We start from the raw sequence: 15,860 nt of genomic DNA, 5'->3' as shown, positions 1-15,860 counted from the left end.
GAAGCTTTTCTTTTTGTAGCATTATTGCTTCAATTATTCTTCCCCCAATTGCAGATTAGTCATATTAAATGTTGCATAAATCATGCCTTGCCTTTACCCCTTTAGCTTCTTCTAATTAGATTTCCTTTACATTATGACCTTCTTTTCTAAATATTTATTTATTTTATTTGATAATCACAGTTAAACACGGAGAGAAGGAGAGGCAGAGAGAGAGAGAGAGAGAGAGAGAGAGAGAGAGAGAGGTCTTCCATCCACTGGTTCACTCCCCAGATGGCTGCAACGGCCAGAGTTATGCTGATCCGAAGCAAGGAGCAAGGAGCCTTCTCTTGGTCTCCCACACGGGTGCAGGGGCCCAAAGACGGAAGCCATCTTCTAGTGGTTTCCCAGGCCACTGTAGAGAGCTGGGTTGGAAGTGGAGCAGCCAGGACTCGACCCACCACCCATATGGAATGCCAGCACTGCAGACGAAGGCTTTACTCGCTATGCCACAGTGCTGGCCCCATACATTATGACCTTCTTCGCAAAAAATATTATTGTCCATCATTTATCAGTTAAATCATCATCTAGTCTATGAAATTTCTTAAGATCTCTCATGCAAATTAAGTATTCCTTCCTTTGATCTCCCTACTGTATGCAAAATAGGTATCATTACAACATATATGAAACTATACTCTATTTGTCCATTTCTAAGTACATATTCTCCAGTGAAGTGAAGGCAGAAATCAAATATCCTCATTTAATAAGAACAGTAATTATTGCAAAAAATTTAAAATGAAAAGAATAATTGGAAAAAGAGAATGAATTATTTTTATTTCTACTAGCCTGATGTAGCTTGGTCTCACACAATCAGTAGATACAAGGACATATACACACAGATTGACCTTGGAGAATGTCCTCCTAAAATTTTCCAGGGCAGACCCAGCCCCCAAAACTTTTCTCAAAGTACTGGGCCACAGCCAATGTCAAGTGATCATTAAATGGTCCAGCCACAACCTGAATGCCTAGAGGAAGACCTTTGGCATTCAGACCCAGTGGGCACTGAGTCACAGGCAAACCCAGGGCATTGAAGACACCTGAAACAGAAAATAGGAAATGTTAGAAATCAAGGCCTAGCTCCCCAAACTAATTTCGTCTTCTCATTTCACCAATAATGAGGATAGCAGTTGCCAAATATAACTATGTTTAATAAAACATAAATTATATTTATTATGTACATTAAATATTTGATTTTAATAGGAATATTACAATAGCTAAGACCTGGAACCAACCCAAATGCCCATCAACAGTAGACTGGATAAAGAAATTATGGGACATATACTCTATAGAATACAATACAGCAGTCAAAAACAATGAAACCCAGTCATTTGCAACAAGATGGAGGAATTTGGAAAACATCATGCTGAGTGAATTAAGCCAGTCCCAAAGGGACAAATATCATATGTTCTCCCTGATTGGCGACAACTAACTGAGCACCAAAGGGGAAACTTGTTGAAGTGAAATGGACACAATGATAAACAGTGACTTGATCAGCTCTTGTCCTGACGGTTGATGTACAATGTAATACTTTATCCATTTTAGTTTTTTTTTTTGTTCTAGTACCATTGGTTGAACTCTGTAATTAACACACAATTATTCTTAGGTGTTTAAGTTTTAACTGAAAAGTGATCCCTGTTAGGAATTTGGAAAACATGTTGAGTGAAATAAGCCAATCCCAAAGGGACAAATACCACTTGTTCTCCTTGATAGGTGACAACTAACTGAGCACCAAAAAGGACACCTGTTAAAGTGAAATGAACACTAGGAGAAACGGTGACTTGATCAGCCCTCACCCTGTTGATGTTATCCCTCTTAGTATTTTTTTGTTTGTTCTACTTAATACTTTTGGTTGAATACTGTAATCAATACACAATTCTTCTTAAGTGCTGAAACTTAACTGAAAAGTGATCACTGTTAAATATAAGAGTGGGAATAAGAGAGGGAAGAGATGTGCAATTCGGGACATGCTCAAGCTGACTTACCTCAAACGGTAGAGTTAGAAACATACCAGGGGATTCCAATTCAATCCCATCAAAGTAGCATGAACAATACCATCTGACTAGTCCCAGTGATCAATTTCTGTTCACAATTGATCATAATGATAGGACTAAGAACCAAAGGGATCACATAAACAAGAATAGGGTCTGCAAATACTAGCTGATAGAATCAAAAAGGGAGAGAATGATCCAACATGGGAAGTGAGATACACAGCAGACCCAATGAATGGAAGATGTCCTAAACAGCACTCTGGCCTCAGAATCAGCCCTTAAGGCATGCGGATCCGGCTGAAATGCCCATGAGAGTATTTCAGGCATGGAAAGCCAAGACACTTTGGGGGGAAAAAAAAAACCTAAATGAAAGATCTCTGTGAGTGAGATCCCAGTGGAAAGAATGGGTCATCAAAGAAGGAGGTACCTTTCTCTGAAGGGAGGAGAGAACTTCCACTTTGACCATGGCCTTGTCTAAAAATGATCAGAGTCAGTGAACCCAGGGGGCTTCCATAGCCTTGTCAGCTCATGACAAGAGCCTAGGGTGATTACTGATGCCATAAACAAGAGTGTCAATTTGTTGGTTCAACAACAGGAGTCACTGTGCACTTACTCCTCATGTGGGATCTTTGTCCTTAGTGTGCTGTACATTGAGATTTAATGCTATAACTAGTACTCAAACAGTATTTTTCACTTTATGTTTCTGTGTGGCAGCAAACTGTTGAAATCTTTACTTAATGTATGCTAAACTGATCTTCTGTATATAAAGAGAATTGAAAATGAATCTTGATGTGAATGGAAGGGGAGAGGGAGTGGATAAGGGGAGGGTTGCGGGTTGGAGGGACGTTATGGGGGGGAAGCCATTGTAATCCATAAGCTGTACTTTGGAAATTTATATTCATTAAATAAAAGTTAAAAATGGAATATTAAATATTTGAAGTTTAATAAGAAGTTGCTTAGCTAATAAAAGCTAAAATCTGGATCTGAACAACAAAAATGAAAATTAGAGTCAATTGTATTCTTGTTAATATGTTTCTAACTTTTCCCAGTTTCCTTTTCAGGAAAATTATACTAAAAGCCAAAGTAGAGTAATAGGTTCTCAAATATATAGGTCTCTTTTCACTTATAAACATAAGGATTTCAGTGCTTATATATTTAGTACCTTTTTATTGACTAAGCGTATTCTATTGAATGAATATATCAAATTTTCATAACCCATTCAACAGTTGATATTTAAAATTTTTACTATTATTAAAGATGTTATGATTTGCAGCAGCCTAATTATAAATTCATGCACAGGTAACTGTATATATATTATATATAGTTATATACCATGATGCATACAGTCATATATATATATATGTATTTCTCTCTAGTGTATAAGGAGGAATGAAGCTGCTGAAACTTGTGCTAAATTTACATTTAGCATTTTAAGATAATGAAAAGGAATCTTTTGTTTACTTTTGTTTTATATTTTTTGTTTTCTTTCTCTTCATACTATTTGTTAAACTTCTTTACTCAGAGTGGGGTTAACTAAATGATCATTAAGTATACTGACAATAGATCATTATAAAAATCGAGAATGGCCTGTACATTGTGATTTAATTCTATAACTAGTATTCAAACAGTATTTTTCAATTTGTGTTTCTATGTGGGTGCAAACTGTTGAAATCTTTACTTAATATGTGCTAAACTGATCTTCTGTATATAAAGAGAATTGAAAATGAATCTTGATGTGAATGGAAGGGGAGAGGGAGAGGGAAAGGGGAGGGTTGCGGGTGGGAGGGAAGTTACGGGGGGAGGAAGCCATTGTAATCCATAAGCTGTACTTTGGAAATTTATATTCATTAAATAAAAGTTAAAAAAATTAAGAATGGAAATCCAAAAGGAAAAGATTGGAATGTGGGCACGAGGGAGGGGAAGCCCCACTATGTTCCTAAATCTGTATATATGAAATATATGAAACTTGTAATACTTAAATAAAATTTAAAAATATGGATGCATGAAGTCTTTAAAAAAAGAAAGGAAGAAAAAATCATCTTTGAAAATCAGCATAGTACACTGATAGATCAGATACAAAAACATCATCATTAGTACTCTCATTAGAAAATAAGACACGTAAAAAAGTAAATTAAGATGATGCCTTCAAAAAACACAAGTCTGTATCACCAGAATCTAAATATATAGAGTACACACAATAATATGTAATATGTATGAGTGAAATTGACATTTTGAGATTTGATTATTGTTTATAGCCCTTGTCTATAATCCTGAGTAGATATCTACTTTCCACTTGTTGAATTATTTATTTACTGGAGGATTAAGCCTGGAATTATGAATTAAATTAAAATTGTGTTATTCAAAAATTAAATAAAAAGATTGGAAGGGAGAGGGAGGGCAGGAGAGAAGGAGTATTTTTATATTTTTAATTGTATATAGAAATGCATTAAATACATGAAATACATACTCTTTGTATAAGTAAATGTTAAAAATTTAAAAGAGGATATAAAAAGAATTTAAAATAACTATTTTAAAGAAACTCAATGAAATACAAAAGAATAATCAAAATTCAATTGAATTAGGAAAATAATTCATTATCTGAGAAATTAAGCAGATAAACATTATAAGGCAGAACCCAATAAAAATCTTGAAACTAAAGATTAAACTAATTAGATGAAGACAGAACAAACTGTTGATAGCTTCAACAACAATTTAGGTCAAAGAGAAGAACTTCTGATCTTGGAAAGAGGTCTTATAAAATAACACAGCCAAAAAGAAATGAAGAAAATGAAGAAATCCTATGGGGCCTGCAATGGGCATAAAAGGTAAAGCTGTTGGTTGCAGTTCCGACATCCCACATGGGCATCGGTTCGAGTCCTTGCTCTTCTACTTCCAATCCAGCTCTCTGCTATGGCTTGGGAAGTCAGGGAAAGCTGGCACAAGTACTTGGGGCCCTGCACACTCATGGAAGACCTGGAGGAAGTTCCAGACTCCTAGTTTCAGATCAGCCCAGGTCCAGCCACTGAGGCAATTTGCGGAGTGAACCAGTAGATGGAAGATCTCTCTCCCCCCTCCTCTCTTCCCTCTCTCTCTTTCTCTCTGATTCTGCCTCTATAACTCTTTCTAACATATAAATTAATCTTTAAAAAAAGAAAGCTTATGAAACTTCTGGTTCATGATTCAATGAGCAAATCAGTGCATTATGAGTGCTCCAAAAGAAAAATAGACAGTTAAAGCAGATAAGACATATTTAATAAGATAAGAGCTAATTATTTTCCAAATCTCAGGAAAGATATAAATATCCAGCTACAGGAAGAGGAAAATGCCAAAAAATGCATTTGTGTAGAAAAGGTTCTCTATAAAGCATGATGCAGACAAAATGTCAAAAACACAAGAAAATCAGAGGATTCTAAAAATAACAAGGAAGAAGCATCAATCACACATGCAAGTTCTTAAAAATTCATGGAAATTTAATTAAAAGACAAGTATAGTGCAGTATAAAAATTAAATTTATTCACATTCTTCTTAATATTCATGTTCCATGGTCTGTTTGAAGACCCTCTCATATAGAGAAGGCTAATTAGGATGATAGGAAGATTTTTAGCAGAAACTTTATAGTCCAAGAGAGAACGTGAAGATGTATTCAAAGCTTTTTAGGAATAAAAAAACCTTCCAACCAAGAATACTATCTCCAGAAAGACTGTCCTTCAGAAAGGAATGAGAAACCGACTTTCCAAAACAAGCAAAATATAAGCCAGTTCATCAAAAGCCAGACTAGCCATACAAGAATAATTTAAGTCTTATATTGAAGTGTCAGATGACAGTAACTAGCATCAGTAAACCCTAAAAATGTAAACTGATTAGTAGAGCAAACACATTAAAAAAGAGAAAAATTATCAAACATTAACAATACAGATTACAAAATCACAAAGATACACAAAAGAAAGGAAGAAATGATATACAATACAATCATGAAGAAACAAAAAAATGATAGGAGTAGTTCTTACCTATCAGTCGTAACCCTGAATGTGAACAGATTAACGCCACCCATTTAAAGGTTTATATTGACTGGAAAAAAAGCTAATGAGTCAGTAACTGTGGTATTGGTGTATAATATGTTTCCCTTATTGCATGATATGTATGGAATACTACTCAGCCACAAGAAAAAAAAAATCATTCACGTCTTTTGAAACAAAATGGATGCAAATGGAAATCATTACACTTAGTGAAATAAGCAAGTCCCCAAAAGACAAGTACCATGTTTTCTCTGATCTGTTATAGGTAACAGAGTATTTAAAATGCATAGGAGTAAAACTGACATTTTCAGATTCATTGATAGTCTACAGCCCTTGTCTCTACTGTTGAGGAACACTGTTTTTTTTTTTTTTTTACTTTTATTTAATGAATATAAATTTCCAAAGTACAGCTTATGGATTACAATGGCTTCTCCCCCATAACGTCCCTCCCACCCGCAACCCTCCCCTTTTCCATTCCCTCTCTACTTCCATCCACATCATGATTCATTTTCGATTCTCTTTATATACAGAAGATCAGTTTAGCATACATTAAGTAAAGATTTCAACAGTTTGCTGCCACACAGAAACATAAAGTGAAAAATACTGTTTGAGTACTAGTTATAGCATTAAATCTCAATGCACAGCACACTAAGGACAAAGAACCTACATGAGGAGTAAGGGCACAGTGACTCCTATTGTTGACCCAACAAATTGACACTTTTGTTTATGGCATCAGTAATCCCCCTAGGCTCTTTTTTTAACTTTTATTTAATGAATATAAATTTCCAAAGTACAGCTTATGGATTACAATGGCTTCCCCCCCATAACGTCCCTCCTACCCACAACCCTCCCCTTTCCCACTCCCTCTCCCCTTCCATCCACATCATGATTCATTGTCGATTCTCTTAATATACAGAAGATCAGTTTAGCATACATTAAGTAAAGATTTCAACAGTTTGCTCCCACACAGAAACATAAAGTGAAAAATAATAGATGATTTTTTAAATGATGATGAAATCAGATCAGACATATTGTCATGTTTAATCCCAGTGAGAGTCAAGTTGGGAATTGATAATTTCTTTTTTTTGTTTTACAGAAGATCAATTTAGTATACATTAAGTAAAGATTTCAACAGTTTGCACCCCCACAAAAACACAAAGTGAAATATACTGTTAGAGTACTCATTATAGCATTAAATCTCAATGTACAGCACATTAAGGCAGAGATCCTACATGAGGAGTAAGTGCACAGTGACTCCTGTTGTTGACTTTACAAATTGACACTCCTGTTTATGGCATCAGTAATCTCCATATGCTCCAGTCATGAGTTTCCAAGGCTATGGAAGCCTTTTGAGTTCTCCGATTCTTATCTTGTTTAGACAAGGTCATAGTCAAAGTGGAGGTTCTCTCCTCCCTTCAGAGAAAGGTACCTCCTTCTTTGAAGACCTGTTCTTTCACTGGGATCTCACTCACAGAGATCTTTCATTTAGGTCTTTTTTTTTTTTTTTGCCAGAGTGTCTTGGCTTTCCATGCCTGAAATACTCTCAGATCCGAATGCCTTTAGGGCTGATTCTGAGGCCAGAGTGCTGTTTAGGACATCTGCCATTCTATGAGTCTGTTGAGTATCTTGCTTCCCATGTTGGATCACTCTCCCCTTTATTTGTTCTATCGGTTAGTATTAGCAGGTACTAGACTTGTTTATTTTTTTTTTTTATTTTTTTTTAACTTTTATTTAATGAATATACGTTTCCAAAGTACGAATAATGGATTACTATGGCTTCCCCCCCATACCGTCCCTCCCACCCACAACCCTCCCCTTTCCCACTCCCTCTCCCCTTCCATTCACATCAAGATTCATTTTCGATTATCTTAATATACAGAAGATCAGCTTAGTATACATTAAGTAAGGATTTCAACAGTTTGCTCCCACACAGAAACATAAAGTGAAAAATAATAGATGATTTTTTTTAATGATGATGAAATCAGATCAGACCTATTGTCATGTTTAATCCCAGTGAGAGTCAAGTTGGGAGTTGATAGTTTCTTTTTTTTTTTTTTTTTACAGAGGATCAGTTTAGTATGCATTAAGTAAAGATTTCAACAGTTTGCACCCCCATAGAAACACAAAGTGCAATATATTATTTGAGTACTCGTTATAGCATTAAATCTCAATGCACAGCACATTAAGGACAGAGATCCTACATGAGGAGTAAGTGCACAGTGACTCCTGTTGTTGACTTTACCAATTGACACTCCTGTCTATGGCATCAGTAATCTCCCTATGCTCCAGTCATGAGTTTCCAAGGCTATGGAAGCCCCTTGAGTTCTCCGACTCTTATCTTGTTTAGACAAGGTCATAGTCAAAGTGGAGGTTCTCTCCTCCCTTCAGAGAAAGGTACCTCCTTCTTTGAAGACCTGTTGTTTCCACTGAGATCTCACTCACAGAGATCTTTTGCCAGAGTGTCTTGGCTTTCCATGCCTGAAATACTCTCATGGGCTTTTCAGCCAGATCCGAGTGCCTTTAGGGCTGATTCTGAGGCCAGAGTGCTATTTAGGGCATCTGCCATTCTATGAGTCTGCTGAGTATCTCACTTCCCATGTTGGATCACTCTCCCCTTTATTTATTCTATCGGTTAGTGTTAGCAGGTACTAGACTTGCTTATGTGCTCCCTTTGACTCTTAGTCCTTTCATTATGATCAATTGCGAACTGAAATTGATCACTTGGAATAGTGAGATGGCATTGGTACATGCCACCTTGATGGGATTGAATTGGAGTCCCCTGGTATGTTTCTAACTCACCATTTGGGGCAAGTCAGCTTGAGCATGTCCCAAATTGTACATCTCTTCCCTCTCTTATTCCCACTCTTATGTTTAACAGGGATCACATTTCAGTTAAATTTCAACACTTAAGAATAACTGTGTATAAATTACAGAATTAAACCAGTCATATTAAGTAGAACAGACCAAAAAAAAAAAACTACTAAGAAGGATAATGTATTAAGTTGTTCATTAACAGTCAGGGCTATGCTGATCAAGTCACCGTTTCTCATAGTGTCGATTTCACTTCAACAGGTTTCCTTTTTGGTGTTCAGTCAGTTGTCACCGATCAGGGAGAACATATGGTATTTGTCCCTTTGGGACTGGCTTATTTCACTCAGCATAATGTTTTCCAGATTCCTCCATTTTGTTGCAAATGACTGGATTTCATTTTTTCTTACTGCTTTATAGTATTCTAAAGAGTGCATATCCCATAATTTCTTTATCCAGTCTACCGTTGATGGGCATTTAGGTTGTTTCCAGGTCTTGGCTATTGTGAATTCTGCTGCAATAAACATTAGGGTGCAGACCGCTTTTTTGTTTGGCAATCTAAATTCCTGTGGGTCAATTCCAAGGAGTGGGATGGCTGGGTCAAACGGTAGGGTTATCTTCAGGTTTCTGAGGAATCTCCAAACTGACTTACATAGTGGCTTGACCAATTTGCATTCTCACAAACAGTGGGTTAGTGTCCCTTTTTCCCCACATCCTCTCCAGCATCTGTTGTTGGTAGATTTCTGAATGTGAGCCATTCTAACCAGGGTGAGGTGAAACCTCATTGTGGTTTTGATTTGCATTTCCCTGATTGCTAGTGACCTTGAACATTTTTTCATGTGCCTGTTGGCCATTTGGATTTCCTCTTTTGAAAAATGTCTGTTGAGGTCCTTGGCCCATCCCTTAAGTGGTTGTTGGTTTTGTTTTTGTGGAGTTTCTTGATCTCTTTGTAGATTCTGGTTATTAACCCTTTATCTGTTGCATAGTTTGCAAATATTTTTTCCCATTCTGTCGGTTGTCTCTTCACTCTCCTGACTGTTTCTTTTGAAGTACAGAAACTTCTCAATTTTATGCAATCCCAATAGTTGATTTTGGCTTTGACTGCCTGTGCCTCAGGGATCTTTTCCAAGAAGTCTTTGCCTGTGCCAATACCTTGAAGGGTTTCTCCAATGTTCTCTAGTAACTTGATGGTGTCAGGTCGTAGATTTAGGTCTTTAATCCATGTTGAGTGGATTTTTGTGTAAGGTGTAAGGTAGGGGTCTTGCTTCATGCTTCTTCATGTGGAAATCCAGTTTTCCCAGCACCATTTATTGAATAGACTGTCCTTACTCCTGGAATTGGTTTTAGATCCTTGAGAAAATATAAGTTGGCTATAGATGTTTGGGTTGATTTCTGTTGTTTCAATTCTGTTTCATTGGTCTACCCGTCTGTTTCTGTACCAGTACCATGCTGTTTTGATTACAATGGCCCTGTAGTATGTCCTGAAATCTGGCATTGTGATGCCTCCGGCTTTGTTTTTGTTGTACAAGATTGCTTTAGCTACTTGAGGTCTCTTTTGCCTCTATATTAATTTCAGCATTATTTTTTCTAGATCTGAGAAGAATGTCTTTGGTATCCTGATTGGAATTTCATTGAATCTATAAATTGCTTTTTGGAGAATGGACATTTTGATGATGTTGATTCTTCCAATCCATGAGCATGGAAGATTTTTCCATTTTTTGGTATCCTCTTCTATTTCTTTCTTTAAGATTTTGTAATTCTCATCGTAGAGATCTTTAATGTCCTTGGTTAAGTTTATTCCAAGGTATTTGATTGTTTTTGTAGCTATTGTGAATGTGACTGATCTTAGCAGTTCTTTCTCAGCCATGGCATTGCTTGTGTATACAAAGGCTGTTGATTTTTGTGCATTGATTTTATATCCTGCCATTTTGCCAAACCCCTCTATGAGTTCCAATAGTCTCTTAGTAGAGTTATTTGGATCCTCTAATTAAAGAATCATATCGTCTGCAAAGAGGGATAGTTTGACTTCTTCCTTCTCAATTTGTATTCCTTTAATTTCTTTTTCTTGACTGATGGCTCTGGCTAAAACTTCCAGAACTATGTTAAATAGCAGTGGTGAGAGTGGGCATCCCTGCCTGGTGCCAGATTTCAGTGGAAATACTTCCAACTTTCCCCCATTCAATAGGATGCTGACCGTGGCTTTTTCATAAATTGCTTTAATTATATTGAGTAATGTTCCTTCTATACCCAATTTGCTTAGAGTTTTCATCATGAAAGGGTGTTGAATTTTATCGAATGCTTTCTCTGCATCAATTGAGATAATCATATGGTTTTTCTTCTGCAGTCTGTTAATGTGGTGAATCACATTGATTGATTTGCGAATGTTGAACCATCCCTGCATACCTGGGATGAATCCCACTTGGTCTGGGTGGATGATTTTCCTGATGTGTTGTTGTATTCTATTGGCCAGAATTTTATTGAGGATTTTTGCGTCTATATTCATCAGGGATATTGGTCTGTAATTTTCTTTCAGTGCTGCATCTTTCTCTGGCTTAGGGATTAAGGTGATGCTGGCTTCATAGAAAGAATTTGGGAGGATTCCCTCTTTTTCGATTGTTCTGAATAGTTTGAGAAGAAATGGGATTAGTTCTTCTTTAAATGTCTGGTAGAATTCAGCGGTGAATCCATCTGGTCCTGGGCTTTTCTTTGTTGGGAGGGCCTTTATTACTGTTTCAATTTCTGTTTCAGTTATGGGTCTATTTAGGTTTTCGATGTCTTCATGGTTCAATTTTGGTAGGTTGCATGTGTCCAGGAATCTATCCATTTCTGATAGGTTTTCCTGTTTGCTGGCGTACAGGTCCTTGTAGTAATTTCTGATGATTCTTTTTATTTCTGTGGTGTCTGTTGTTACGTTTCCTTTTTCATCTCTGATTTTATTGATTTGGGTCTTTTCTCTTCTTTTTTTAGTTAGTTGGGCCAATGGGGTGTCAATTTTGTTTATTTTTTCAAAAAACCAGCTTCTCGCTTGGCTGATTATTTGTAATTTTTTTTTCAATTCAATCCTGTTGATTTCTTCTCTGATTTTAATTATTTCTCTTCTCCTACTAGATTTGGGTTTGGTTTGGTGAAGTTTTTCTAGGTCCTTGAGATGCACTGAAAGCTCATTTATTTGGTACCTTTCCATTTTCTTGATATAGGCATCTATTGCTATAAACTTTCCTCTCAACACTGCTTTTGCTGTATCCCATAAGTTTTGATATGCTGTGTTGTTATCCTCATTTACTTCCAGAAAGTTTTTGATTTCTCTTTTGATTTCTTGAATGACCCATTGTTCATTCAGGAATATGTTGTTCAGTCTCCATGTGTTTGCATACTTTCTAGGGTTTCCTGAGTTGCTAATTTCCAGCTTCATTCCGCTGGGGTTTGAGAAGCTGCATGGTATGATTCTAATTCTTTTAAATGTTCTGAGATTTTCTTTATGGCCTAGTATGTGATCAATCCTAGAGAAGGTTCCATGCACTGCTGAGAAGAATGTAAAATTTAGCTGTAGGATTGAAAGTTCTGTAGATATCTGTTAGATCCATTTGGGCAATAGTGTCGATTAAATCTGCTGTTTCCTGTTGATCTTCTGTCCGGATGATCTGTCTATTTCTGAGAGTGGAGTATTGAAGTCCCCCAGTACTATTGTATTGGAATCTAAATCTCCCTTTAAGTCCCTTAACATATCTTTTAAATAGACCGGTGCCCTGTAATTAGGTGCATATACATTTATAATAGTTACATCTTCCTGTTGAATTGAACCTTTAATCATTATATAGTGCCCCTCTTTGTCTCTCTTAACAGTTTTTGTGTTAAAGATTATTTTGTCTGATATTAATATGGCTACACCTGCTTTTTTTGGTTTCTGTTGGCATGGAATATCTTTTTCCAACCTTTTACTTTCAGTCTGCATGCAGCTTTGTTAGAGAGATGTGTTTCTTGTAGGCAACAAATAGTTGGGTTGTGTTCCTTGAGCCAATCAGCCAATCGGTGTCTTTTAACTGAAGAGTTAAGACCATTAATATTTAATGTGACTATTGATACGTAGTGACTTTGCCCTGCCATTTTCCCAGAGATATTTTCTAGTATATGCTTTGAGCTTCCCATGCTCTTTTACTGGTGGTTTTTCTTCCTTTACCTTCTTTCATATTGATGGCCGTGTTTCTGTGTTTCTGTGTGTAGCACATCTTTAAGTATCTTTTGCAGGGCCGGACGAGTGGCCACAAAATCTTTCAATTTCTGTTTGCTATGGAAAGTCTTTATTTCACCTTCATTCACAAATGAGAGCTTAACAGGATATAATATTCTGGACTGGCAATTTTTCTCTCTTAGCACCTGCCTTATGTCTCTCCATTCCCTCCTAGCCTGTAGTGTTTCTGATGAGACGTCTGCTGTGAGTCTAGTTGGAGATCCTCTGAGAGTAATCTGACGTTTCTCTCTTGCACATTTTAGGATCTTTTCTTTATGTTTCACTGTGGTAAGTTTAATTACCACGTGTCGTGGTGAGGATCTCTTTTGGTCATGTTTACTGGGGGTTCTATGAGCTTCCTGTACTAGGATGTCTCTGTCCTTCTCCAAACCTGGAAAGTTCTCTGCTAGTATCTCACTAAAAAGGCCTTCTAATTCTTTCTCTCTCTCCATGCCTTCAGGAACTCCTAGAACTCGAATTTTTTTTTTAATAGTATCCTGTAGATTCCCAAGAATATGTTGTAGATTTCTAATTTCCTCTTCTTTTCTTTGGTTTCACTGTACGCTTTCCTGTGCTCTGTCTTCTAAGTCCAATATTCTCTCTTCTGCTTCACCCATTCTGTTTTTAAGGCTCTCTAATGTGTTTGTCATGTGATCTATTGAGCTCTTCATTTCATTTTGATTTCTCTTCACTATCACACTTTCCTGTTCCACTAGTTTCTGCGTTTCATTTTGATTCTTCCTTAAAATTTCATTTTCATGAGAGAGATTTTCAATCCTGTCCAATAAGGATTTCTGTAGTTCATGGATTTGCTTTTGAAAACTTCTAAATATTCTTTCATAAATTTTTTGAAATCCGTATCTTGCATTTCTTCTATCTCATCATCTTCCTAATCTTGGCTTGGGGTGTTTTGTTTATTTGGAGGCATCATAGTGTCATCGTTGATCTTGTTCCCTCGATTTCTGTGTTTGGTGCTTGGCATAGTTAATTCTTCTTTTGTCACTGTGCGTTTTTTTTTTTATTTTATACTATGTCTGTGTTAAGTGGACTGCCTGCTGTTGGAGAAGCCTTGGAGTCTTGAGATGTGTGTGGCCTGAGAGCTCTGCTTGATTCTTCCAGGTTACGGGTGTGCAAAGGTGACACCCTCAGGTTATGCGTGGTAAATCTCTCTCATTTATTTATTTATTTATTTTATTTTATTTATTCAGGAGGTATGTAATACCGCACCGCACGGTTGTGCAGAATTGATGGTATTTAGCTTCTGATCTCTGGCTTCTACCCAAAGAGTCTGTGCAGGCTCTGCTTCTCCTCTGGACTCCCACTGGGTTGCCTAGGCTACTGAATTGTAGTGACTCAGTTCCTTAGCTCTCCCCTGTTGTTATGTAAATCCAGAGTGGGGGCCTGCTGTTTGTCTCTTGGAAACATTGCAAACTCTTTCAAACTCTTGCAAACCTTGCAGCCTTGCAACCTTTGCAAGGTTGGCGGAGAGAGAAACCCCCCACCTTTTTTCCTGTTCTCCTGTAGTCAGTCTGGTGCACTTTCCTGCTCCCCTCTAGATTCTGACCACTGTTTCCCTGCCAATGTCTCGGGTTACTGAGCTCACCTCCCCTTCCAGCGCCGATGTGTGGACTTGGAGCCCTAGTCGTCCCAACTCTCCCTGCTGGTGTCTGTGTGACATGCACTCCCCTTCCTGCACTGGTGCGCAGACTCTGTGGCTCCTGCGGCTCCTGTGGCTTGGCTTCCATGCGGTGGGCGACCTTGTTCTCCCAATAGGTCCTCCGAGTCACAGCCACTAGATCCAGAAGAGTTTCCTCTGCGATTTTTTCCTGATCCTTTTTCTGAGTCTACCGTAACTCTACTTTTAGTAAACTAAATTTTCCAGGACTATCGGTGCACGCCCTCACTATTCAGCCATCTTGGCTCCGCCCCCCCCAGGCTCTTGTCATGAGCTGCCAAGGCTATGGAAGCCCCCTGAGTTCACCGACTCTGATCATATTTAGACAAGGCCATGATCAAAGTGGAAGTTCTCTCCTCCCTTCAGAGAAAGGTACCTCCTTTGATGACCCATTCTTTCCACTGGGATCTCACTCACAGAGATCTTTCATTTAGGTTTTTTTTTTTCCCCAGAGTGTCTTGGCTTTACATGCCTGAAATACTCTCATGGACTTTTCAGCCAGATCTGCATGCCTTAAGGGCTGATTCTGAGGCCAGAGTGCTGTTTAGGACATCTGCCATTCTATGGGTCTGCTGTGTATCTCACTTCCCATGTTGGATCGTTCTTTCCCTTTTTGATTCTATCGGTTAGTATTTGCAGACACTATTCTTGTTTATGTGATCCCTTTGGTTCTTAGTCCTATCATTATGATCAATTGTGAAGAGAAATTGATCACTGGGACTAGTCAGATGGCATTGTTCATGCTACTTTGATGGGATTGAATTGGAATCCCCTGGTATGTTTCTAACTCTACCGTTTGAGGTAAGTCAGCTTGTTTTGAACTCTTTACTTAGTGTAGTGTTAAGCTTATGAGTAGAAAGTAAACTGTAAGTAGATCATTGTAAAAAATGGAGAAGGAATAAGAGAGGTAGGTGGAGGCAGTGAAGGAGCATGTTCAGGAGGGACAGTAGTGGGGGAAATATAATTATGCACCTAAATCTGCACATACAAAACACATGAATTTTTTGCACATTAAATAAAATTAACAAGAGTATCACCACAAAGAAGGAAACAAACAGAAATTTTTGCACTGAAGAACTCATCAAATTAAGTGAAAAATACATCTGGAT

The 15,860-nt window shown here is 37.5% G+C and overlaps 1 protein-coding gene across 1 annotated transcript in view; it reads right to left on the bottom strand.

Annotated features, from left to right (window-relative positions):
* Nucleotides 1-786: 786 nt before the first annotated feature.
* Nucleotides 787-15,860, bottom strand: part of FAAH2 (fatty acid amide hydrolase 2) — a 203,728-nt gene continuing 188,654 nt past the window's right edge. The window contains exon 11 of the mRNA XM_070067361.2: nt 787-1,073. Within this exon, the coding sequence (XP_069923462.1) occupies nt 898-1,073 (176 nt within the window). The 3' untranslated portion in view covers nt 787-897. The remainder of the gene's footprint in view (nt 1,074-15,860) is intronic.

The sequence above is a fragment of the Oryctolagus cuniculus genome, chromosome X, assembly GCF_051225735.1.
Source record: "Oryctolagus cuniculus isolate XC-2025 breed Fujian yellow rabbit chromosome X, ASM5122573v1, whole genome shotgun sequence".
Classification (NCBI taxonomy): domain Eukaryota; kingdom Metazoa; phylum Chordata; class Mammalia; order Lagomorpha; family Leporidae; genus Oryctolagus; species Oryctolagus cuniculus.
The sequence above is the reverse complement of the archived record's forward strand: the minus strand, read 5'-3'. Positions and strand labels throughout refer to the sequence as shown.